This window comes from Triticum urartu, chromosome 3A (genome assembly GCF_056163025.1).
Source record: "Triticum urartu cultivar PI428250 chromosome 3A, HENAU_Tu73, whole genome shotgun sequence".
NCBI classification, from domain to species: domain Eukaryota; kingdom Viridiplantae; phylum Streptophyta; class Magnoliopsida; order Poales; family Poaceae; genus Triticum; species Triticum urartu.
Window position 1 is genome coordinate 424,670,211 of NC_141875.1, and position 26,354 is coordinate 424,696,564.

A 26,354-nucleotide genomic window follows, 5' to 3' on the forward strand; every position below is an offset into this window, starting at 1 on the left:
AAGCTCCTCTCTGGCGCTGGAGCAAACGTCGTTGCAATGACACAACCCGAGGACACAAGTCCACCATGAGGATGTTGCCGCCACCACGACATCCTTGCTTGAACAGACTGTTTCCAAATCCATCCCACCCATAGGGCCGATCACCTCATCATGGAAGAATCTTAAGCTTATTTATTCAGCGCCGTCATCGCCGCCTCCGAAACCCAGACGGTGAATGACCCAAAAACCTAAGCCACTAGGGACTAAAACCTAAAGCTACATGATCCACACGTGTGGATCCGGCAACCCTCCCCCCTCACCACCGACCATCAAAGTCTCAGCGGAGGGGAGTCGCTGGAGGACGGCGGAGGAAGGAAGTCTCCTGACGGCTGGCGACTTTCTTCGTGGGGAAGAAAGAAAACACTCGAGGGAATCAAATTGGTAAAACGGATTCTCAGAACATGGGACAACAGAGCACTTTATTTTGAACCCCCAAACAAGTGCTTAAAAGATTTGATTTTTTTTATTTTTTACATGAATAAGCATGCATGTGGTCTAGGTACGTGTGAAATTTCGTCCTAAAATATGTTGTATTGTACGCCGCACAAAAAAGACAAAAATTTGACCAAAAATCGAAGAAAACTGCCCCCAAATTTGCATGTATTTTGTCGTTTTTGACTTTTTTTATCTCTCACATGCAAGCACGTATATTGGGGTGAATTTTGGGCTATACTGCACCGCTATACATGCATGTACATTTTTTTTTGAAATTTTCAAGCCGTACAAATTCGTTTTTTTTGAACTTCAAAATAACGGGCACAAAGTGCCCGTGTTCAGATGTCAATTTTTGGTCAAATTTGCCCAATTCGATTGTAGATGCTTCGATGGGAGAGTTAAAGCATAATTGGTTTGATGTTAAATTTTGGTAAGTGCCAAATGTTGGTTAGAGATTGGTTGTTTGCCAATTTTTATTGTCAATCTCACAAAAAGTTGCCAAATGTTGGTAATTTCTGATTTTGCCAAATGTTGGCTTGCCAAATATTGGCAATGCCAAATGTTGGTAGCAAACCAATTATGCTCTTAAGCATAAGCACTCTAGGAAAACAATCCAACTGTTTCCTTCAATCCGTAAGCACAGGTGGCAAGACGTATTTTACATTGTGGCCCACTTATCAGTGTCTCGTACCCCTCCTGGCCAGATCCAAGTGCCCACCGGACAAAACCACCACTTTGCAGTCGTCTTCCCCACGCGCGCCCAGATCCAAGCCCTCCGCCATGGCTCCCACGGCGCCTTCGCCGGCGAAGTCCGCCTCCCCGTCCCAACCATCCGGGTACACTACTTCCTTCTCTGGCTCCCAAAATTGCTGGCCTCCCTAATCTTAACTAATCAATCGGGGCAATTTGAGAGCGTGCAGCAAGAGCGAGGTGTCGGATCTGAAGCAGCAGCTGCGGCAGCTGGCGGGGAGCCGTGCGCCAGACGCTGATGATCAGCGCCGGGATGTCTTCAAGCGGGTGATCTCTTGCATGACCGCAGGTATCGACGTGTCGGCGGCGTTCGGGGAGATGGTGCTCTGCTCCGCCACCTCCGACGTTGTGCTCAAGAAGATGTGCTACCTCTACGTCGGTGTCCATGCGCGCGCCCACCCGGACCTCGCCCTCCTCACCATCAACTTCCTCCAGCGCGACTGCCGCGACCAGGACCCCACCATCCGCGGCCTTGCGCTCCGCAGCCTCTGCTCCCTCCGCGTTCCAAATCTTGTCGAGTACCTTGTTACGCCGCTCACCACAGGGCTGAAGGACCCTAGTGCCTACGTTCGGATGGTCGCTGCTGTTGGTGCTGCAAAGCTGTATCACATATCTGCTACCACCTGCCTCGACGCTGACCTGCCTGCTGCGCTCAAGGCACTTATGCTCTCGGACCCTGATGCCCAGGTGAGCTTTCATGCTACGAACTGTTTTGATGAGATCGTTATTTTGTTTTCTGGCGACCCTGTTATTCTACATGCTTGCAATGATGAGATATCTATGCTGCCTAAAAAATCGCAGCATGCATTGTCTTCATTAAACCTGGAACTGGAAGTTAATCTCAACAGAAATTGAATTTTGTTACATGGAACTGAGTTAAGCTGCAAGTTATGAATATGCTCTCACTGAAAAACGGTTTGGTTTATATCTTGCTTGTTTGATCATATAGTAATAGTTTGTGGCTAATTATGCCTTGCCGGTTTAAATATGTACTGTGATGTAATGCATCAAGTAAATGTAAGTACTTCGCATCGGATGTCCACCACAAAGGAAATTCCAACCAGCGGATATAACCATGCTATCAACTTCAATATAGATATTTAGAAGTAATTGGTTATTATACCAACTTGTCAATTTCTCCTAAGGACTTTGTGATAGAAAGTATAATTACATACAGAACCAGCTGTGGTAGCTTCTTGCAAATTCACAATCCCATTGGTTACGAAATTATAGATTTATAGTCTTATAGGTAGCTTTACATATACACCCTAGTGTTTTTAGTTCCAACATATTTTATTATATCCAGCTGATCTGACACTGAATCTGCGTCGATCTGGTTCTGGATTAGATATTGTGATCTGGAGTTTGATTGAGATATATTTATTAGATACAAGTACAATTTTGGGGAACAGACGTTCTTGGTTTCTAACTAAAATCAATCTGTATATCTGCAAAAATATGATTGAAGATTTTGATTTAAGGATAAGAAAGAGGAGATAGATTCCTTATCCAAAAGTTGTAAGATTCTAAGACTTGAGTCGCGATTCTGACGACTTTGTCATCCACCATAAACTACCGAGGACTCACCAGTCACCACTCAAGTATGCCTTATAACCATAAGTACTCCCTCCATTCCAATGAATAAGGCGCGCACGCATTTCAAAATCCACATTGACCATAAATTAGACCAATAATATATTTTTATGACTTAAAAATCATACAATTGAAAACTTCTTCAGATACGAATACAATGGTATAATTTTTGTTACATATAACCCACATTTGGTTGGTCTAATTTATGGGCAAAGTTTAATCTTGGTGTGTGCGCCTTATTCATTGAAATGGAGGGAGTATTCCCGACATTGTACTTTTCTTTTTGGAGCATCTAAACTCCACCCCAGACTTCTTCTAAAAACCGAGAAAAGGCTCACTTTCACTCATACCCAGTTCAAATATTTCTTGCTTGGCACCATGTCTCGTGTCTGTAAGGCATGCTTGAGCATGCATGCCTACATCATCGTCTTCTACAATACCATCTGTATCCATCGACCGGCCTCTATTTTTATCGATTGTTCTACAATACCCCACCTGTTTCCATCTACCGGCCTCTATTTTTATTGATTGTACTGCAGTTAGCTATTGCTTTCCATTATTTGCGCCAGTCCCTTCGGCTAGTTTATGTGCGTATTGGCAACTATGAAAGATTGATACCATGGCCCTTGTATGTACATATAAACATACTGAGTCAAATGGAAATGACTTCTAGTGCCAATCTTTGAGCATCTCTAGTAGACCCCCTATCCTATAATCGCAAAACGTATCCCCTAACCCAGAAAAAGCTAATTTTTAGGGGATTAAACCTTTCTTCATCTAGCAGATTCCCTAAAACTTGATCCCTCAAAATATTTCTTTTACCAATTCATCCAACCGTTTTCATACTTATCACCACATATTAATTCAAAACTTGAGAATTCAAGTACACACAAGTCAAATACATATCAAATTTAATGCTCTCAAACTTAACTATTCAAATTCAAACACAACATACTGTCCAAATGAACCAATAATCCAAATAAACATGATAAAAGCACAAGAATCAAGTGCTATGAAGTCGCCAATGATGCTCAATAAGATCTTCTTGAAGCTGGTTGTGAGCTTCTTGGTTCTCGACCCTTTGGTGTGCTTGGAAGAATGCTCCGATCCTGTTTTGTGTTATGTTCCGGCTCCACCTCGACACCATTGTAGAGATACCGAAAGTCCTCTGGGCCCTCTCTCTCATCCTTGATGATCATGTCGTGCAAGAGAACACATGCTCTCATGATCTGCCACAGGGTCTGAGGCTTCCAATACTCAGCAGGGCCATGGACAATCGCAAAGCGTCTTTGAAGCACACCAAAAACTCTCTCAACATCCTTTCTAGCAAATTCTTGGCGCGTTGCAAAGTGAGATATCTTGTTGCCTTTAGGATGGTGGACTGTCTTCACAAATGTGGCCAGGGAGGATAGATACCATCGACTAGTATCCCACGTTGTACTCATGGCCATTGACAACATAGTTGCAAGATGGATCGTCACCGGCAACAAGCCTTGAAAAAAGAGGAGATTGCTATAGGACATTCAGATTGTTGTGAGAGCCAGCCAGCTAGGCATCCCGAAGTATGCGTGCCAAATCCAGAGATCATGTGACGCAACTGCCTCAAGAATGATTGTTGGATCATGTCAACGCTCTCTATAGTGACCTTACCATGCCACATGACAATTTTTACATGTCCAATGCATACAGTCAATGAATCCAAGATCCCTGGCCAACATCTCTCTTCATTTTCTGCCATGAGCCTCTCGGTATCTTCATTAGTGGGAGCCCTCAAGTACTCCGGTCAATAGATCTTGATCACAGCTTTGTAGAATCGTTTCACGCAGAACATGGTCATTGATAGAATCAGCCGGGCATCCATAATCAAGGACTCACACTGCTGTTGTAATCTTCGACAATGGACTTGCACCTGATGTTCCCGCTGCATTCCTTCTCAGTTTGTCCACAACTTTTGCAATGTACTTGAAGAGATCCCGGTGCATCCGGAGTTGGCGATGAAAATAGTAAGGGGGATATACTGCACTCGACGCGAAGTAATCCCTCACTAGACCATCATGACCCATGATCCTATTTCGAAGAAACATCCTTCAACCAATTTGAGAACCACGACCCGTCTCCTAAAATACTTCCCTATAGCGACCAACGACAACCACCAACTCGAATTCATCATCTTCCTCCAACGATGAATCATCGAAGATCATCTCCCACAATCTTCTCGTTTACACATTGGAGAGTTACATGATCCACTTGAGACCTTTCTTCGATAAAAAACAGAAAAGAAAACATTTGGTTTTGGTACTATTAGACACGAGGAGGAGGTTAGCCTTGATGGGCAGGTGGTACCTTAGGACACCTTTCGATATTTGAGGTCAATGTTGCAGGGGGATGGTGATGTCGATGAAGATGTGAGCCATCGAATCAAAGCCGGATGGATGAAGTGGCGCCAAGCTTTTGGCATTCTCTGTGACAAGAGGGCGCCACAAAAGCTAAAAGGCAGGTTCTATAGGATGACGATTCGATCTGTAATGTTGTATGGCGCTGAGTGTTGGCTGACTAAATGGCGACATGTTCAACAGTTAGGTGTTAGGTGTAGCAGAGATGCACATGTTGAGATGGATGTGTGGCCACATAAGGAAGGATCGGGTCTGGAATGAGGATATACGGGATCGAGTTGGGGTAGCACCGATTGAAGAGAAGTTTGTCCAACATCGTCTGAGATGGTTTGGGCATATTCAACGCAGGCCTCTAAAAGCTCCAATGCATAGCGGATGGTTAAAGCGTGCTGAGAATGTCAAGAGAGGTCGGGGTAGACCAAACTTGCAATGGGAGGTGTCTGTAAAGAGAGATCTGAAGGACTGGAATATCATCAAAGAACTAGCCATGCACAAGGGTGCGTGAAAGTTAGCTATCCATGCGCCAGAACCATGAGTTGGTTTCGTGATATTATGGGTTTCAGTTCTAGCCTATACCCCAACTTGTTTGGGATTAAAGGATTTGTTATTGTTGTTGTTGTAGAGGCAATTGGACAGACACCTTGTGGGCAGACGGGGTCGGAGAGATGGTGGCCGGCGACAGAACTATGGCTAGGGACGAACGGTGGCGGAGGACACTGACAACGGTGCCTAGCAGTCCGCAGAGGTTATTCCTGGGCGTGGAGGCGACGAATGCAGCCAGGATGTAGGTGCAGCGGCAGCAGTGGGCTACTTTGCCGGTTCTTGTGCCGTCAGCCGGCTAGGGCTTGTGCTTGAGCTTGCTACGCCATCTCCAAGGTTGGCCGGTTCGATTTCTGGCAAAAACAGGCCTCGGCGTCGACCGGGTGGAGCTACATGACGGCAGCCCCGTCGGCGGCGAAAATGCTGATTCTGGCGCCGGCGAGTGAGGAGAAGGCGCCGGAGAAGGTGACAGGGCTGCGGGCTGGTGCCATCGAACGGTTCCGTTGCCTGGGGGTCGACGGCGGTGGCAAGAGGCGGGGCGAGGCGGGGCGGCGCTGAGAGGAAGGTCGGGCAGCCGCCTAAATTTACTGAGAAGCTGCATCTCCAGAGCAAAAACAGGATGGAAGGCTGCGTTTTAAGAGATGCAAAGTTAGGCCTCCTTTGGTTCATAGGATAGGAAAGTCATAGGAATAGGAAAGTCATAGGAAATGAGATGACATGTATCTGAAATCCTATGAATAGGAATAGAAAAGAAGGTGCCCTTTGGTTCACATCATAGGATTTTTTTCCATTGAGTCTAGGCTAATGTTTATTTTCCTATGAAATGTGGAGGATAGGAAGAATTCCTCCACAGGAATAGGATTCTATTCCTACAAACCAAAGGGCTCTAACGGAATTTTCCCTATACAAATCCTATCCTATGGGATTCCTACAAAATTCCTACAAACCAAAGCAGCCCTAATATTTTTGGGGGATTATTGGTTTGAGGGATCTGCTAGATAGGCCTTATTCTCTCAAACCAGAAAATTTCCCCCCAAATATCACTATCGGGATCTGCTAGAGATGCTCTTACATCAACTAGTTATATGGCTTCAAGCCTGTAAGTTTAAAAACAAAATACTCTGCTAACTACTGGAATTACCACACGTCTTTGGTCTTAGGAATACTGTTGAAAGTTAGTATTCACAAACTGTGGTGTTGAATGCACACAAAATTGAAAACTGTGGTTTTGAAAATATTTTGCATCCAAATAGGACCCATTGTAATATTCTAGTCTGTGGTATTCTAGAAAGGGTTGGAAGGTCGGCCTGCCTGTTAAGAGGTCCTGTCTTGAGGAAGGAAATTCTTACTTAACCTGACATGTTTCATTGGACAAGTTGATTTAACTGGGCCTTGGTTCAGCTGACTAGTTTTTAGTTGTTTATCTCTTGTAAATGCCATTTTTGTGGTAACCTGATTACATTGCCGAAATCTCCAGGTGGTTGCCAATTGCTTGCATTCACTGCTTGAGATATGGACCCTAGAAGCTGCCAATTCAGAGGCAGCAGGGAGGGAGATTGAGACACTATATAGCAAGCCAGTGGTGTTTTACTTGCTAAACAAGTGAGTTTCCACCTTTGAAGATTTTGTTAGCAATACTTCCTATGTGCATTTACTCAAATTCTTTTATTTTGAATTGCAGAATCAAAGAATTCAGCGAGTGGGCACAGTGCCATGTTCTTGAGTTGGCGTCAAAGTTCCTACCATCTGATAATAATGAAATATTTGACATAATGAACCTGCTTGAGGATAGACTTCAGCATGCAAATGGAGCTGTTGTTTTGGCAACAATCAAAGTGTTTCTCCACTTGACGATGTCAATGACCGATGTTCACCAGCAGGTGTACAGTGTTTCACACATTATGTTCCTGGATATGCAGTCTTACTCTTGCAGCACAATTATTCTCCTTATACTAAATTTGTGGAAGTCTTAATTTTTATCCTATTTATATGCAATCAAATACACTGAATACCACTTCACATAACCAGTAAACATACATATATCTATTCTCTGGGAATTCATGTGGTCTTCAAATTTCTTCATTCAGAGGGCACTTCAGCTATTTGTCTCATGCTTATAGTTAGATATGCGTACACCAATATACTGGATTTTCCTTTTTATGCCACTATTATAGACTTCTTAAGTGAAATGAGATCTTGATTGAGTATCTTCTAAATCCTGTTTGCACCCTCCATTTTAGGTTTATGAACGCATAAAGGCACCTTTGCTTACTCTGGTAGGTGCTGGGAGTCCAGAACAATCATATTCAGTGCTATGTCATCTGCATCTTTTGGTGATGCGTGCTCCCATGTTATTTTCTTCCGACTACAAAAGTTTCTACTGCCAGTTTAGTGATCCTTCGTATGTGAAGAAGCTGAAACTTGAGATGTTGACTGCTATTGCAAATGAGAGCAACACCTATGAAATTGGTATACCAGATATCTGATGGTGTCATATATCTTGCAAAATATTTGATATATTTGTTAGTCCAGTTGTTCCCCCTCCCCCTAAAATGCTCATGCCATATTTTTTTCTTCCTGCTAGTAACCGAGCTGTGTGAATACGCTGGAAATGTTGATGTACCAATTGCAAGAGAGTCTATCAGAGCAGTTGGAAAAATAGCTCTGCAGCAATATGATGTGAATGCTATCGTTGACAGGCTTCTACAATTTCTTGAAATGGACAAGGATTATGTGACTGCTGAGACTCTTGTAAGTTCTATAATGCTAGCTATTGATCCTTACTGTGGGTAAAATCTTGTAGGATTACATTCAACTGTGCATCCTTTTGTGCCTGAATAAAAATTAAAATGCAGGTCTTGGTGAAAGATCTTTTGAGGAAATACCCTCAATGGAGCCATGACTGTATAGCTGTTGTTGGAAATATTAGTAGCCAGAATATTCAAGAGCCAAAAGGGAAAGCAGCTCTCATATGGATGTTGGGTGAATATTCTCAAGATATGCATGATGCTCCATATGTTCTTGAAAATCTTGTTGATAACTGGGATGAGGAGCAGTCTCCCGAGGTACTAATAACACTTTTCTTGTTTTGTGTTGTTCGTATTTCCTGCCAAATTAAGATGTGTCAGTGGGTTTCAGTATGCAATTTTCTTTCTTAAAGTTCTGTAAGAAATTTACATGACTGGCTAAAGTAATTTTCGACGGCAGAATACGAGTTGCTATTGTCCTTGTCCTATATGTATGTTAAAAGTATATCTGCTTTGATCATATGGGCTCATGATGTTGTGTCCTGTAGTATCTAATGGTTTGCTGGTAGTGTACATGTTTAAGATAAAGGCTAAAGCATTAGATCAGTTAGAACTGGAAATGGTAATGATTGCAATCTTGGTTTATAAAGGCTGTAAAGTTGAATGTCCCATCAAGTTTTACTGTAATGAATAGTGTGGTTCATGAGTGAAACTCACATCCTAGCGTGTTAACACGAGACATTTCTCTTGCCGTCTTTTAGTTGATATCTTGAACCAAGTAGTTTATTTGGAATCGGAAGAGGATTTGTAGCACCTGGGTGCTCCACACCCCTATATGAACATTAAGTTCAAAAAAATACCAGGAAATTTCAAAACAAATCTGTGGTTTTGGGATATGAAACCTGGGTGCCTAATCCACTTTCGTGTGAAATTTTGTGAATACCAGGAAACGTATCCGTGGCAAAAAAAAATCCTATGTACAGAAAAAACTGTTTGGATAGATTTTAGTTCAAACTGTATTTTCTTCGTCACGGATACATTTCCTGGTATTTTTCTACGAAACTTCATATGGACGTAGATTGGGCACCCAAGTTTGAGATCCCAAGATTTCAGTTTTTTTTGAATTTTCCTGGTATTTTTTGAATTTACTTTGTATAGGGGGTTGGAGCACCCAGGTGCTCCTGTGTATTTCCCGTCACTATATAACTCTGTTCCATTTTCAGACTGTTATATGCCATGGTCCACTGTCACAACCCTAGCCAGTAGGTACTTAATGTTTAACTTCACATCATTCTTCCAGTGATGTCTTATTTTCAGGTTCGTTTGCATCTTCTGACTGCGGTGATGAAATGTTTCTTTAAGAGACCACCAGAGACACAGAGGGCGTTAGGGGCTACATTAGCTGCTGGCCTAGCTGATACACACCAGGTTGGATTTTTTTTAATGATAGTTGTTGGATTATTCATATCATAACAAATGGTAAAAATGTTGTTTCGCTAGCTTAACTGCCACCTCATTGCAGGATGTTCATGACCGAGCACTTTTCTACTACAGGCTTTTACAGTATGATCCGGCTGTAGCTGAACGTGTAGTAAACCCTCCCAAGCAAGCTGTCTCTGTATTTGCAGACACACAGAGCAGTGAAATCAAAGATCGGATATTTGATGAATTTAACAGCCTATCAGTTGTATATCAGAAGGTACTTAATTTGACATCTGACGTATAATCGTCATTAAAATTTCGAACACTGATAACTCCATTCATTGATACCTCTATCAAAATTTTGTTGTTACCATTCCCAGCACATGTCAAATTTTGTGCATGTTGTATGTTGCAACATTTAGTGCATCTTGGGGGTTATGTATGTTCAGAACATCTGACAACATTGTTTGCGGACTGCCTTTGTTGTCAATGATGACTGATGAAGGTGCTGAAGATTATGTTTTGGCATAGCAAAGCTTGAGTGGCAAATAATGCAGTCGGGGCAACAGAAATTCATTTCCTTCTACCAATATTCATTAGCTCTCAGTGGAGGCATTTGAAAGCAGTAATTTGGTAATTACTCCCTCCGTAAAGAAATATAAGAGTGTTTAGATCACTACTTTAGTGATCTAAATGCTCTTATATTTCTTTACGGAGGCAGTACTAATAAACTAACAGTTAGCTCATGGGTTTTGGTTGATCATCGGCTATAATCACTTGCAGTGCCAAGCAAAGCCAGTGTGGTCCCACATGCTTCAACCTTTTAAAGCAAGTGGTTCAGTTCATAAAAGAACCACGTGGAACTCGGTTAATATTACAAATTCATGCATCAGCGATTAGATTAAGCACTGTCCTATAAGCAAAGGCTTTGCTGGGTAGCAGTCTTCAACTATAAAGCTAGTTAGGAACCTTAGTAACTAGTTTCTGAATCCCTGCTTCAGGCAAGTTGAGTTAATGCATTGCAAAAGAGTCCATGCCATGTCACGTGTCGATCTTGTCTTTGTTGAGTTGCAAGAGATGTGCTTGTTCACATCTTTCTGTGATTAGAAATCCACTAGTTTTATTATGGCTAAGATGGGAACTTAATACCAGCATGATGTGCAATTGTTGTCATTGACTACTGTTAGATAAGGTTGGAGCATAATTTGTAGCAAATCAGCTACTCAAATATAATCATCCGCATTTTTATTTTGGAAAATTTACATGAGAAGTATTGACATCTTGATGGATTGCAGCCCTCTTACATGTTTACCGACAAGGAACATCGTGGAACATTCGAGTACTCAGAAGATCTTGCGAACTTAACTGTTGGGGCAGAGGCTCCAGAAACCGTCATTTCTGCCCAAAGATACCAAGAAAACGATAATGATCTTCTGCTAAGTACTTCAGATAAAGAGGACAACGGTATAAGAAGCAGCAATGGTTCTTACACCTCTACATACAATGCTCCTTCCGACTTGCTAAGTTCGCAAACACCAGCTGAAACTGCACTAATAAATCCTGGTAGTTCGACATATTCAACACAAACAAACTTCAGTCTCGATGATCTTCTTGGACTTGGTGTTCCTGATGCCCCAGCACCTCCACCACCTCCTGCACTGGCCCTCAACTCAAAGCCTGTGCTAGATCCTGCGACTTTCCAGAAGAAATGGGGCCAACTAGCATTATCCTTTTCTCAGGTGTGTTGCTTTTAAGTTTTTGTCCCTGCTACATTTTATGATTATGGGCAGGGCAGCATAGTCTTGTGTCTTTTTCTCATTGCCTGGTCAAGTTTCTTATGATTTTAGCAAAGTGATCGCGTGAAATCCTATGTGCTGCCGCTGTCTAATTTGTCCATGAAGCTCATCTCAGCTGTGTTTGAAATTAGCAGTTCTGATATAGTGATGTTCTATGTTCCTCTTAATCGTTTCACTTGGTTTGAGATTATTATGATTTTACTTTGGTAGTATTGCACAAGAGGATTCTGTGTGATGATCTGCTTCTGTTTGTCGTTTTCCTGTATAGGTCCGCCCTTGAAATTCATCATCACATTGATAAGTTTGAAATTGTAATTAACAAATACTTCTCTCATATGGTTTGTTCTGTTGTAGGAATGCTCTTTAAGTCCACAAGGAGCAGCTTCTTTGATGAATCCCCAATCGCTCATTCGTCATATGCAAAGCAACTACATTCAATGCATTGCTTCAGGCGGTCAGCCTCCAAACTACAAGTTCTACTTTTATGGTCAGAAAGCTGGGGCTGCTGCTTTCTACCTTGTAGAATGCATTGTGAACACCGCATCAGCGAAGGCCCAGCTCAAAATCAAGGCCGAGGATGGGACTACTGCTGAGGCATTTTCTACCTTGTTTCAATCAGTATTGTCCCAATTTGGCCATTCTTGATCGTGAGCATTTTCCGTTTTGATGATGCACCTGCCTCCAGCTTTTCTGGCTCTGCACAATATCTCTGCAATCCACTACTTTAAACTCCAAGCAAAGCCTTCCGGTACATCTTTTTATCAGAAGCTTGGAGCAGGTGAAATTTGCCGTTCGCCTCCCAGTGTCATGCAAGTACCATCAGACCATTAGATTCCGCAGGGAAAAGACACCAGAGTTTTTTTTGGGGGGGATTTCTTTTGGTGGGTGAAGTCACTAGCACTGTACATTACTATACATTTCATTCAGTCATCTTGTGAAGCGGCTAATTTCTTCAGGGTTATGGTGGTTTAGATGGTGTGTAACCTTGTTACTGGACTGGACATGATTCCGTTGATGTGGTGAGAATAGATGGATACCTGTAATTTGTTTGCAGGGTGCAATAAAGCAAGAGTATATTCGACTTGTATAAGTTGGCATTCGAAGTACATGTACACAAACAGAAGTGTGGTGATCACAGCAAGTTAAAGTTGAACGTCAACTTCTTAAGATCATAACAATAGGTCAAACAATTAATCTTTACAGACAGTGATGTAGACAAATCGTACCATAATCAACTGGCAAAACGTTGTCTATCTAGTCCTCGTCACAAAATTTCTATGTGGCAATCGTTTAACACGGCTTACTATTTGGAAGTGCCTTAATAATGGGATGACAGCTTCTTCAGAACATTGCAGTTTCTTCAGAACAACCTTATATCAGGTATAAACTGTGACTCAACAACAACACAACTAACTAATTAGCCATGGCCTCAATGAACTGGCGTGCATTCTGGTGTTCCATAAATCCATCTAGGCTGCTGAGGCAGCAAAGCTTCTGCTAGCATTGTAGACTGAATGAATGAGCAGTCAGGCACCAAGAGTACCAAAATTACGCAACACAGCAATAATGAGTAGTACTGCTTACTTCTAATCAATCAAAGCAATTAGTTCAATTAAAACATACACACGCATCAGGCAGAGAAATACAATTCAGACAACTAACACTGAAAGTTCAACATAGCACAATATATTAATAGCAGATCCGTAGCATCTCAGGTATCTAACAAGATCCGATCCAATCCAGGATCGATCCACCGACATAACATTATTCGACACAGATCAGATAGAAGATCACCACCCAGGGATCAAGAACTCAACCACCAGGATTCAATAAACAGCAAAAACATCTACTAGTAGTAACTAAAAGGAGCTGGATCGATCCAGTCTAGGGCTCGCCGGGGATGGGATCAGACGGGGGACAGAAGCTGGAACAAGCTAGGTTTGGGCTCGTCTCCCTTAGTCATGCCGACGACGATGATGAGCGGGATGAAGCCCCAGTGCGCCACCACCTTCGCCGTCTTCATCGTCCACGTGCTCCACTCCTTGGCGAGCTGCACCGCCACCGCCGCCGTGGACTGCTCGTCCTCGGCCGCGGACGAGCCCCTCTTCCCACCCTTGCCCTTCGGCTTCGGCTTCAGCGACGGCCGCGACGCCATGGCGACTCCTCTTGATTCTTCGATTCGCTGGACGAAAACCCTAGAGACGTGGCCTTTGGGGATGTGTTGATCTGTCGTTTGATCTGGTGCGTTGTTTCCGGTTAATATTGGCTGCTTCCTGGGCCAGTCCTTCTCGTGTTTGGTTAGCAACTCAGTAGTATCTCTCTGGGAGACCTCTCATGGGTCCTCAAATGCTTTGGGCTAGGTTTATCTTTGAATTGGGCCAAACTTTCCAAGTAGCCAGGACCTGGGCATTGTGGACATTGAATATTCTATTTGACGCTAACTGCGACAAACTTTCATTGAAACGCACAGGGAACACGTGCGAGCGAACTACATGGGCCGGCCCACTTCTGATCGATTTACCGAGTCACAGGATCCCGGTTTGGTTCCCAAGGCGGTTCTTACTGGTTTTTTGGCTTTTCAGATTTTCCTTTTTTATTTCTGTTTCTGTTTCTTTTCTTCTTTCTTCCTTTTCAAGTTTTATCTTTTTTTTTCTGTTTCCTTTTCTATTTTTTATTTTAGAAAATTTTGAATTCTGAATTAAAAAATGTTCATTTTTTCAATTTTGTTCACAAATTTAGAAAAAAAATACGTTTTGAAAAAGGCTCAGGGTTAAAAAAAGTTCCCTTTTTCTGAAATTTATTCACAAATTCAAAATATGTTCAGAGTTTTCCCAAAATGTTCGTGGTTTCAAATTTTCTTGAATTCCAAATTTTTCCTGTTTTTCAAAATTTGTTCACAGGTTAGAAAACGTTCCAGAATTTCAAAAAATGTTCAGGTCTCAAAATTGTTCAGGGGGTTCCCAAATTTGTTTGGAATTTTGAAATTGTTCAAAATTTCAAGAAATGGCCATTTTTTTGAAATTTGCTCACGTTTATAGAAAAAGAAATTTGAAATTTTGTTCACGTTGTTAAATAAATGTTCTCATGTCCGAAAAATTGTTCACCATTGGAAAAAAACGTCTGGGATTCGAAATTTTAAGAATTTCAAAAATGTTCTTTTTTAAAATACCGATTTCAAATTTGTTCTCATTGTTAAAAAAATGTCCAAACTTTGAAACATTACTTACCTTTTAAAAAGTTATTTATAATTTCCAAGATTTATTCGAATAAAATTAAAAAGTGTTGAGGTTTGGCACTATTGTTAGTTCTTGTATATCAATGTTGCAAATCGGTCACTTACAATTAGAACAAACCCCTCTTATATATACAAGAAAAAATGGTTTTGTATGGTATACTGTGTGCTAAGTATTTTTTTCCTATCAATGAACTTTTCATAATTTTCATAATAGAATCCTCATGTTTTATTATGAAAATTATGAAAAGTGGAGTATTCTTACAATAGGACTTACAACTTCCACCCATCTTCTCCAAAATCATAAGGTTAGTAAATCTTATTAATAAGAGCATAAATACTTTCATTCTAGACATTAAAAAAATCCAAATGGCCTTTTCTATTTATCCATTTTAATTTCATCACTAAATAGAAACCCTTTTGAATTTTTCATTGTATTGAAAGAACCGAAGTTCCTTCCCTTAGAACCGTACTTGAGAGTTTCCTACCTCATACGGCTCAGAAATTGCTATATGAATTTCCCCTATCTTAACTGAATTCGATTTATCAAAAATCGATCCAATTTGTTCTTGGGTTAAGCTTCAAACCCTATTTTTATCAATAATCAGTTTGATCTTTTTTACCACCTTCAGAAGAATGAAGCATAGATAGATATAGAGCCTTGGTTGAAATTTTCTAAAAGGTCGCATGGCTATTGGCATCACTTCATTACGAGAGGTCTCGAGTTCCATTCCTCTAGAGCGCGCGCTTTTTCGTTATTTTTCCTGTTGTGCTATAGTATTTGCGGGGGCTTCCCATCGCGTCTGCTGAGTGTCCTTTTGCCACAAAGTGTGTTGTATATGAGCTCCACTAGTGAGTTCTACTTAAAAAAATACTACTAAAAAAGATAAAGTGAGTGATACTATGAGCGACTAGTCCACGAGCATTCCCTCTGTTGGACTTTCCAGCGAACACTCTTCGTGGGGCTTTTCAGTGGACACTCGAAAGCGCGTGGCAGTGCTATAGCCATCACATGGTGCATCTCAGAGCTGGTAGGTGCCGTGCGTGGGTGCACCTCAGGCGAACTCCAACGCAAGACCCCAAATGGCCTGGCCGATGTTTGGGGTAAACGGACAAAAAACGTGGCCCAACGCGTGGGAACAAACGGACAAATGTCCGTTTTTTCGTTCGCTTTCGACCCATTCCCATGCCAAATTTGGGCCGCATTTGCGTCGAAACAGACGCATGCGGACGGGCGGGATGCGTGCCCTTGCCCTTCCCTGGCCCGCCCCTATGTGGCATAGACGCCCTTTTTTCTCTTCCCCTGCCCCTCACCGCGTCTCGCCCCCGGCGTTGCCGCGACTCGTGGACGCCCATATTCCTGGCTGCCTTCCTCGCTTTCCTGCCAGGCCACTCGGACCACGACCAAGACATGCCATAGCTGGCTCCACGCCCGCGTTTCGGAGGACTTTCTTGCTGGCGTTCGCGGCTCTTTGTTGTTGCAGCCGATGGAAGAGAAGATATGCGCGCGGATGATGTCCATCGACCCCAACACCTTCCCGTAGGCACTACATAGCCGCAGGGTGCCGCTTGCCAACTTCCACCTTGCCTGCTGCCTATGATGCGGGCTCGACGTGCTCTTACCGACCACGTCTACACCATGACCGCAAGGTGTTCAATGCTTTGCTCACAAGGGACAATGCATAGTGGGGATGAGTATTTCTTTCACAACTTTATTTGTTCATCGGATGATTCGTCCTCAGATGATGAAGACCTTGTGGTGGCTGCATTGGTCGTCAATGACCACATTTCTGGGAAGTGGCCTCGGTTCAGGGGATCAATCCCGGGTCATGCTCTCGCCTTGAACCACAATAGGGAGAGCGGCCACACCCTACTCTATGTCGATTACTTTGAGAATACCACACTCTTCAAACCACACCAATTCCGTCGCCACTTCCGTATGAGGAGACATGTGTTCAATCGTATTCGGGAGGGAGTGGTAGGATATGACCCATACTTTGAATGTAAAGAGGATGCCCTTGACAAGCTTGGCTTCTCCTCTTACCAGAAATGCACCGCTACTATTCGCATGCTTGCATATGGAATTCCAGGTGATCTTGTTGACGAGTACGTGCGTATGAGCGAGTCCACATGTCTCCTATCAATGTATAGTTTCTTCAAGGCCATGGTGGCAGTGTTTGGCCTTGAGTGTCGGAGATATGCCCTAGAGGCAATTCCTATATGTTTATGAATAAAGAGAGTCCTTGGACATTATCAATGATGTGTATCAGCAAGTACATGACTTTTTATGGGACTATGCATTGTATGATGACTGTCCTAAAAGGTCGCTAGTCGAAAGGGTAGTGTGGACGCTCAACCAACTAGACTAGTATATGACACAGTGGATGGCTCGGTCTCACTAGCCATGGAGCATTAGATGCTAACCGGATAATATGGGCTCGGAAGGATTTGGTCGGATTCTACATGGTCGGATCCGAGTCGAGATAAGGTCCGAGTCGGACAGACCCAACAATGAGATGCAGCGATATGACATCTGTGAGTCTCTAGTACAACATAAATTCTATGTCCTAATACCTGAGCTGGTGCATGTACTCGAGATGGCAACAAACCTGCTTTAGGCCGACCAAATGCTACTCCATGACTGGGTAGTTAGAAAGGTAGATTTCAGGCTTGTCCAGACCCATGCCGTGAGACATGGTCGAGCAAGATGGGATTTGCCCCTCCGACCAGGAGAGATATACTCTGGGCCCCTCGTGTGATCCGACCAAGATAAGCATGGCCACTCGACAAAGATTATGAGATAATCCATTTTGTGGTCGGCATCACTGGAACGAGAAAGAGGTCGGGCTAGCACAAGGATGACAAACTCGCCTTGTACCCGACAACATATATCGTGTGGCAAAGGGAATAGAAGTGTGACATGTTGTACAGGTTCGCCTAACCATCTTCATCGAACACTTGGAGTCGGCATGCCTAGCTAGAGGCCGCTACCGACTACACGAGCCGGATGTGATCTGACTTGCGACCAAGTGCAAGAACCTAAGGGGTTGCGCGCTTAAGGGAAGGAACCTGTGAGGTTGGACATGACTCCACGAGTCGGATGGGATCCTACTCGGACTCGGATCCAGGCTGAACATACTTTGGGCTTTAGGATCCGTGCGAGGCCCAAGTGTTGAGCCCGTGATGGATGCCTATATATAGTGAGGGTGCGACACACTCATTTGGTTGATCGCTTCGGCGCTGTCACTAGGTTTTGCATGTGTTGCAAATAGCCACCTCCACTCGCCACTGACTATGTGATCGAACCTAGTAGTCCGCCGCACGGCGTTCCTCCTGCACGCGCGGATACCGTTAGAGGCGGCGCACTTGCGCCGCTCTGACGAACTTGTACGTGGGATCTGACGACCAGCTGTTTGAGGAAGATCGGACAAGGAGGAGACGATCCACGCGGACGCGCTGCCCAAACTCTTCTTCCGCTGCACGACACTACGCGTCTAGTGGTAACGGTCTGTGATCCATCTCCCGTAGCATGTTCTTGGTTGTTCTGCGTGTAGGAAAATTTTAACTTGCAGTCGATGCACCCCACATAGAACCCAACAGTGGTATCAGAGCCACTGCTAGAGGATTTGGATTCAGATTGTATACATATTAGATATGTGGAGGCGGCAGATGAGATCTGTTGTCGTTTATGAGATCGACTGTGTGCATGGTTGATGAGATCAACTGCACATGGGGATCGATGATGCGATGTTTTCTATCAATAAATATCAATGAGGTCGTGACACAACCTACCCCTACCGGTCGGTATCTGCCATCGGGGTTAACAGTGAAACGTAAATCTGAATCGGATTCACGATGATCGATAAGATCAGTCAGATCAGAAAATTCGGCGTGATCGGAGCGGGACCGCCGTGTGCGTAGCACCTTGTATTTCGTACACGATCACGCAAAACCGGTAGAATGCGATTCTATGCATAAATTTGTTTTGTAGGTTTGATGTGAATAGTATGGCTCATGTGTATGTGATGCATGTGTGTAAATTATACATGGCCTGCGTGTCATGTTTGTCAGCCGGTAGGAGCCAAAGTGCTGTCATTATTGTTGGGGAACGTAGTAATTTCAAAATTTTTCCTACGCACACGCAAGATCATGGTGATGCATAGCAACGAGAGGGGAGAGTGTGATCTACATACCCTTGTAGATCGACAACGGAAGCGTTTGGTTGATGTAGTCGTACGTCTCCACGGCCCGACCGATCAAGCACCGAAACTACGACACCTCCGAGTTCTAGCACACATTCAGCTCGATGACGATCCCCGAACTCCGATCCAGCAAAGTGTCGGGGAAGAGTTCCGTCAGCACGACGGTGTGGTGACGATCTTGATGCACTACGGTCGCAGGGCTTCGCCTAAGCACCGCTACAATATTATCGAGGAATATGGTGGAAGGGGGCACCGCACACGGCTAAGAATATGATCACGTGGATCAACTTGTGTGTCAAGGGGTGCCCCCTGCCCCCGTATATAAAGGATCAAGGGGAGGAGGCCGGCCGGCCCTCTATGGCGCGCCAAGGAGGAGTCCTCCTCCTAGTAGGAGTAGGACTCCTACTAGGAGGGGAAAGAAGTGGGGAGGGAGAGGGAAAGGGGGGCGCCGCCCCCCCTCTCCTAGTCCAATTCGGACCAGGGGGGAGGAGGCGCGCGGCCCACCTTTGGCTGCCCCTCTCTCTCTCCACTAAGGCCCATATGGCCCATTACTTCTCCCAGGGGGGTTCCAGTAACCCTCCGGCTCTCCGGTTTTCTCCGAAATCACCCGGAACACTTCCGGTGTCCGAATAAAGCCGTCCAATATATCAATCTTTATGTCTCGACCATTTCGAGACTCCTCGTCATGTCCGTGATCACATCCGGGACTCCGAACTAACTTCGGTACATCAAAACTCATAAACTCATAATATAACTGTCATCGAAACCTTAAGCGTGCGGACCCTACGGGTTCGAGAACAATGTAGACATGACCGAGACTCGTCTCCGGTCAATAACCAATAGCGGAACCTGGATGCTCATATTGGCTCCTACATATTCTACGAAGATCTTTATCGGTCAGACCGCATAACAACATACGTTGTTCCCTTTGTCATCGGTATGTTACTTGCCAGAGATTCGATCGTCGGTATCTCAATACCTAGTTCAATCTCGTTACCAGCAAGTCTCTTTACTCGTTCCGTAATACATCATCTCGCAACTAACTCATTAGTTGCAATGCTTGCAAGGCTTATATGATGTGCATTACCGAGAGGGCCCAGAGATACCTCTCCGACAATCGGAGTGACAAATCCTAATCTCGAAATACGCCAACCCAACATGTACCTTTGGAGACACCTGTAGAGCACCTTTATAATCACCCATTTACGTTGTGACATTTGGTAGCACACAAAGTGTTCCTCCGGCAAACGGGAGTTGCATAATCTCATAGTCATAGGAACATGTATAAGTCATGAAGAAAGCAATAGCAACATACTAAACGATCGGGTGCTAAGCTAATGGAATGGGTCATGTCAATCAGATCATTCACCTAATGATGTGATCCCGTTAATCAAATAACAACTCCTTGTTCATGGTTAGGAAACATAACCATCTTTGATTAACGAGCTAGTCAAGTAGAGGCATACTAGTGACACTCTTTTTGTCTATGTATTCACACATGTATTATGTTTCCGGTTAATACAATTCTAGCATGAATAATAAACATTTATCATGATATAAGGAAATAAATAATAACTTTATTATTGCCTCTAGGGCATATTTCCTTCAATTATAATGTATAACAACCTGCGTGTCGACTTGTGATTCTCTATAAAATTCATTACTAGTTATAGTAGTTGGATAATAGAGATAAAATTGGTGGCTTGGCGTCCCGGCGTGATGAACAAGATGGAGTTCCTAGATGGTCATCAAAGTCGGAGCCAATCTGGAAGATCATCCATGAAGGAGCCATACTATTTCACAATATATGTTTATTTGTGATTGTTATGCTTCTTGTTTTCTATGCATGTTAAAATGGTAGAATGATCCATCATTAATATCAAATGAATTGCCATCCCCGATGTTGCACCTTCGCACGTCAAGTACGTCTAGTAGTGGGCTCATAAAATTGGGGTGCTACTAGGTGTCCTTGAACCGAAGGGTTTGTGTTGGACACGGACATTCACCGCATCTGGTTAACTTGACAAGGCTATCAAAACGGTTTTGGGCCTTGTGGCAAAGAAGGTTGGGAGCCGGGGTATAAGATACATACTTGACCGACATGAGTCATATAGAGATACGATTAGCAAGGAGTTGCTTACCGAATAGGTATGTTGGCTAGCAGTGATGCTAAAGCTCACTAGTCGCATGCGCTAGTTGGATCCTGAATCACTGAGAGTTTGTGGAGGGATGCCGACTTCAGTGGGAGTATTTCTGTTTAAGGCTTGAATTAATCTACATAAACACATGCTTAGTGATTGCATATTTTTATGTTGTAGATCAATGGCACCACCTGCTCAACCCAACTTTGTATTGAAATCAATTCTGGAAAAGGATAAACTGAATGGAACAAACTTTACCATATGGTACAGAAATCTGAGAATTGTTCTCAAGCATGATAAAAAGGAACATGTTCTAGAGGATCCACTTCTAGAGGAACCTGCTGATAATGCTAATGCCACAACCAGGAATACCTACCAGAAACTCGTTGATGAATCAAACAAGATCAGCTGCCTCATGATGGCTTGTATGGAGCCTGATTTGCAGCAGCATTTCGAATATGTAGGGGCTTTCGATATGATTGAGAGTCTCAAGAGCATGTTTCGGGTGCAGGCTAGGACCGAAAGGTTCAACGTCTGGTGATCCTTGATGGATTGCAAGCTGGAGGAAGGTGATCCACTGAGCCCACATGTGATCAAGATGATCGGGTATGTGCAGGCGTTGGATCAGTTAGGCTTCCCGCTCTTGGATGAGCTGGCTCTAGATGCAGTTCTGGGTTCTCTTCCAGCTAGCTATGTGTTGGGGAACATAGTAATTTCAAAAAATTTCCTACGCACACATAGGATCATGGTGATGCATAGCAACGGGAGGGGAGAGTGTGTCCACGTACCCTCGTAGACGGAAAGCGGAAGCGTTAGCACAACACGGTTGATGTAGTCGTACGTCTTCACGATCCGACCGATCCAAGTACCGAACGCACGACACCTCCGAGTTCAGCACACGTTCAGCTCGATGACGTCCCACGAACTCCGATCCAGGAGAGCTTCATGGGAGAGTTCCGTCATCACGACGGCGTGATGACGACGACGATGATGCTATCGACGTAGGGATTCGCCTAAGCATCGCTACGATATGATCGAGGTGGATTATGGTGGAGGGGGGCACCGCACACGGCTGGGAGAGATCAACAGATCAACTTGTGTGTCTAGAGGTGCCCCCTGCCCCCGTATATAAAGGAGCAAGGGGGGAGGCCGGCCAGCTCCTGTAGGCGCGCCAGGAGGAGGAATCCTCCTCCTAGTAGGAGTAGGATTCCCCTCTTTCCTACTCCTACTAGGAGGGGGAAAGGAAGGGGGAGAGGGAGAAGGAAAGGGGGGCGCCGCCCCCCTCTCCTAGTCCAATTTGGACCAGAGGGGGAGGGGCACGTGGTCTTCCCTAGGCCAGCCCTCTCTCTCCACTAAGGCCCAAAGGCCCATTATTTCTCCGGGGGGGGGGGGGGGTCGGTAACCCTCCGGCATTCCGGTTTTCTCCGAAACCACCCGGAACACTTCCGGTGTCCGAATATAGTCGTCCAATATATCGATCTTTATGTCTCGACCATTTCTAGACTCCTCTTCATGTCCGTGATCATATCTAGGACTCCGAACTACCTTCGGTACATCAAAACACAAAAACTCATAATACCGATCGTCACCGAACTTTAAGCGTGCGGACCCTACGGGTTCAAGAACTATGTAGACATGACCAAGACACGTCTCCGGTCAATAACCAATAGTGGAACCTGGATGTTCATATTGGCTCCCACATATTCTACGAAGATCTTTATCGGTCAAACCGCATAACAACATACGTTGTTCCCTTTGTCATCAGTATGTTACTTGCCCGAGATTCGATCGTCGGTATCTCAATACCTAGTTCAATCTCGTTACCGACAAGTCTCTTTACTCATTCTGTAATACATCATCTCGCAACTAACTCATTAGTTACAATGCTTGCAAGGCTTATAGTGATGTGCATTACTGAATGGGCCCAGAGATACCTCTCCGACAATCGGAGTGACAAATCCTAATCTTGATCTATGACAACTCAACAAGTACCATCGGAGACACCTGTAGAGCACCTTTATAATCACCCATTTACATTGTGACGTATGGTAGCACACAAAGTGTTCCTCCGGTAATAGGGAGTTGCATAACCTCATAGTCATAGGAACATGTATGAGTCATGAAGAAAGCAATAGCAGTAAACTAAATGATCAAGTGCTAAGCTAATGGAATGGGTCAAGTCAATCACATCATTCTCCTAATGATGTGATCCCGTTAATCAAATGACAACTCACGTCTATGGTTAGGAAACTTAACCATCTTTGATTAATGAGCTAGTCAAGTAGAGGCATACTAGTGACACTCTGTTTGTCTATGTATTCACACATGTAATAAGTTTCCGGTTAATACAATTCTAGCATGAATAATAAACAATTTATCATGATATGAGGAAATAAATAATAACTTTATTATTTCCTCTAGGGCATATTTCCTTCAGTCTCCCACTTGCACTAGAGTCAATAATCTAGATTACACAGTAATGATTCTAACACCCATGGAGCCTTGGTGCTGATCATGTTTTGCTCGTGAGAGAGGCTTAGTCAACGGGTCTACAACATTCAGATCCGTATGCATCTTGCAAATCTCTATGTCTCCCACCTGGACTTGATCGTGGATGGAATTGAAGCGTCTCTTGATGTGCTTGGTTCTCTTGTGAAATCTGGATTCCTTTGCCAAGGCAATTGCACCAGTATTGCCACAAAAGATTTTCATTGGATCCGATGCACTAGGTATGACACCTAGATCGGATATCAACTCCTTCATCCAGACTCCTTCATTTGCTGCTTCCAAAGCAGCAATGTACTCCGCTTCACACGTAGATCCCGCCATGACGCTTTGTTTAGAACTGCTCCAACTGACAGCTCCACCGTTCAATATAAACACGTATCCGGTTTGCGATTTAGAATCGTCCGGATCAGTGTCAAAGCTTGCATCAACGTAACCATTTACGATGAGCTCTTTGTCACCTCCATAAATGAGAAACATATCCTTAGTCCTTTTCAGGTATTTCAGGATGTTCTTGACCGCTGTCCAGTGATCCACTCCTGGATTACTTTGGTACCTCCCTGCTAAACTGATAGCAATGCACACATCAGGTCTGGTACACAACATTGCATACATGATAGAGCATATGGCTGAAGCATAGGGAACACCTTTCATTTTCTCTCTATCTTCTGCAGTGGTCGGGCATTGAGTCTTACTCAACTTCACACCTTGTAACACAGGCAAGAACCCTTTCTTTGCCTGATCCATTTTGAACTTCTTCAAAACTTTGTCAAGGTATGTGCTTCGTGAAAGTCCAATTAAGCATCTTGATCTATCTCTATAGATCTTGATGCCCAATATGTAAGCAGCTTCACCGAGGTCTTTCATTGAAAAATTCTTATTCAAATATCCTTTTATGCTATCCAGAAATTCTATATCATTTCCAATCAACAATATGTCATCCACATATAATATTAGAAATACTACAGAGCTCCCACTCACTTTATTGTAAATACAGGCTTCTCCAAAAGTCTGTATAAAACCATATGCTTTGATCACACTATAAAAACATTTATTCCAACTCCGAGAGGCTTGCACCAGTCCATAAATGGATCGCTGGAGCTTACATACTTTGTTAGCACCCTTTGGATCAATAAAACCTTCAGGTTGCATCATATACAACTCTTCTTCCAGAAATCCATTTAGGAATGCAGTCTTTACATCCATTTGCCAAATTTCATAATCATAAAATGTGGCAATAGCTAACGTGATTCTGACGGACTTAAGCATCACTACAAGTGAGAAGGTCTCATCGTAGTCAACTCCTTGAACTTGTCGAAAACCTTTCGCAACAAGTCAAGCTTTGTAGACAGTAACATTACCATAAGCGTCTGTCTTCTTCTTGAAGATCCATTTATTCTCAATGGCTTGCTGATCATCAGGCAAGTCAACCAAAGTCCACACTTTGTTCTCATACATGGATCCCACCTTAGATTTCATGGCTTCTAGCCATTTTGCGGAATCTGGGCTCATCATTGCTTCCTCATAGTTCGTAGGTTCGTCATGGTCTAGTAACATGACCTCCAGAACAGGATTACCGTACCACTCTGGTGCGGATCTGGTTGACCTACGAGGTCCGGTAGTAATTTGATCTGAAGTTTCATGATCATCATCATTAGCTTCCTCACTAATTGGTGTAGGTGTCACAGGAACCGGTTTCTGTGATGAACTAATTCCTAATAAGGGAGCAGGTACAGTTACCTCATCAAGTTCTACTTTCCTCCCACTCACTTCTTTCGAGAGAAACTCCTTCTGTAGAAAGGATCCATTCTTAGCAAGAAAAGTCTTGCCTTCGGATCTGTGATAGAAGGTGTACCCAACTGTTTCTTTTGGGTATCCTATGAAGACACATTTCTCCGATTTGGGTTCGAGCTTATCGGGTTGAAGCTTTTTCACATAAGCGTCGCATCCCCAAACTTTAAGAAACGACAACTTTGGTTTCTTGCCAAACCACAGTTCATAAGGAGTCGTCTCAATGGATTTAGATGGTGCCATATTTAACGTGAATGCAACCGTCTCTAAAGCATAACCCCAAAATGATAGCGGTAAATCAGTAAGAGACATCATAGATCGCACCATATCTAGTAAAGTACGATTAGGACGTTCAGACACACCATTACGCTGTGGTGTTCCGGGTGGCGTGAGTTGCGAAACTATTCTGCATTGTTTCAAATGAAGACTAAACTCGTAACTCAAATATTCTCCTCCATGATTAGATCGTAGAAACTTTATTTTCTTGTTACGATGATTTTCCACTTCACTCTGAAATTCTTTAAACTTTTCAAATGTTTCAGACTTATGTTTCATCAAGTAGATATACCCATATCTGCTCAAATCATCTGAGAAGGTGAGAAAATAACGATATCCGCCACGAGCCTCAACATTCATCGGACCACATACATAAGTATGTATGATTTCCAACAAATCTATTGCTCGCTCCATTCTTCCAGAGAACAGTGTTTTAGTCATCTTGCCCATGAGGCATGGTTCGCAAGTACCATGTGATTCATAATCAAGTGA

At 43.5% G+C, this 26,354-nt stretch overlaps 1 protein-coding gene and 1 pseudogene across 1 annotated transcript; one reads left to right on the top strand and one right to left on the bottom strand.

The window, feature by feature from the left end:
* Positions 1-1,155: 1,155 nt before the first annotated feature.
* LOC125544053 (adaptin family protein) lies at positions 1,156-12,805 on the top strand. The gene is made up of 11 exons (XM_048707591.2): positions 1,156-1,310; positions 1,395-1,911; positions 7,228-7,352; positions 7,432-7,630; positions 7,991-8,219; positions 8,335-8,501; positions 8,606-8,815; positions 9,815-9,925; positions 10,020-10,196; positions 11,215-11,658; positions 12,070-12,805. Exons 1-11 carry the CDS (start codon positions 1,255-1,257, stop codon positions 12,358-12,360), a joined length of 2,526 nt encoding a protein of 841 aa, XP_048563548.2. The 5' UTR covers positions 1,156-1,254; the 3' UTR covers positions 12,361-12,805.
* A 574-nt stretch (positions 12,806-13,379) lies between these two features.
* On the bottom strand, positions 13,380-13,971 carry LOC125544058 (mitochondrial import receptor subunit TOM7-1 pseudogene; annotated as a pseudogene).
* Between the last annotated feature and the right edge of the window lie 12,383 nt (positions 13,972-26,354).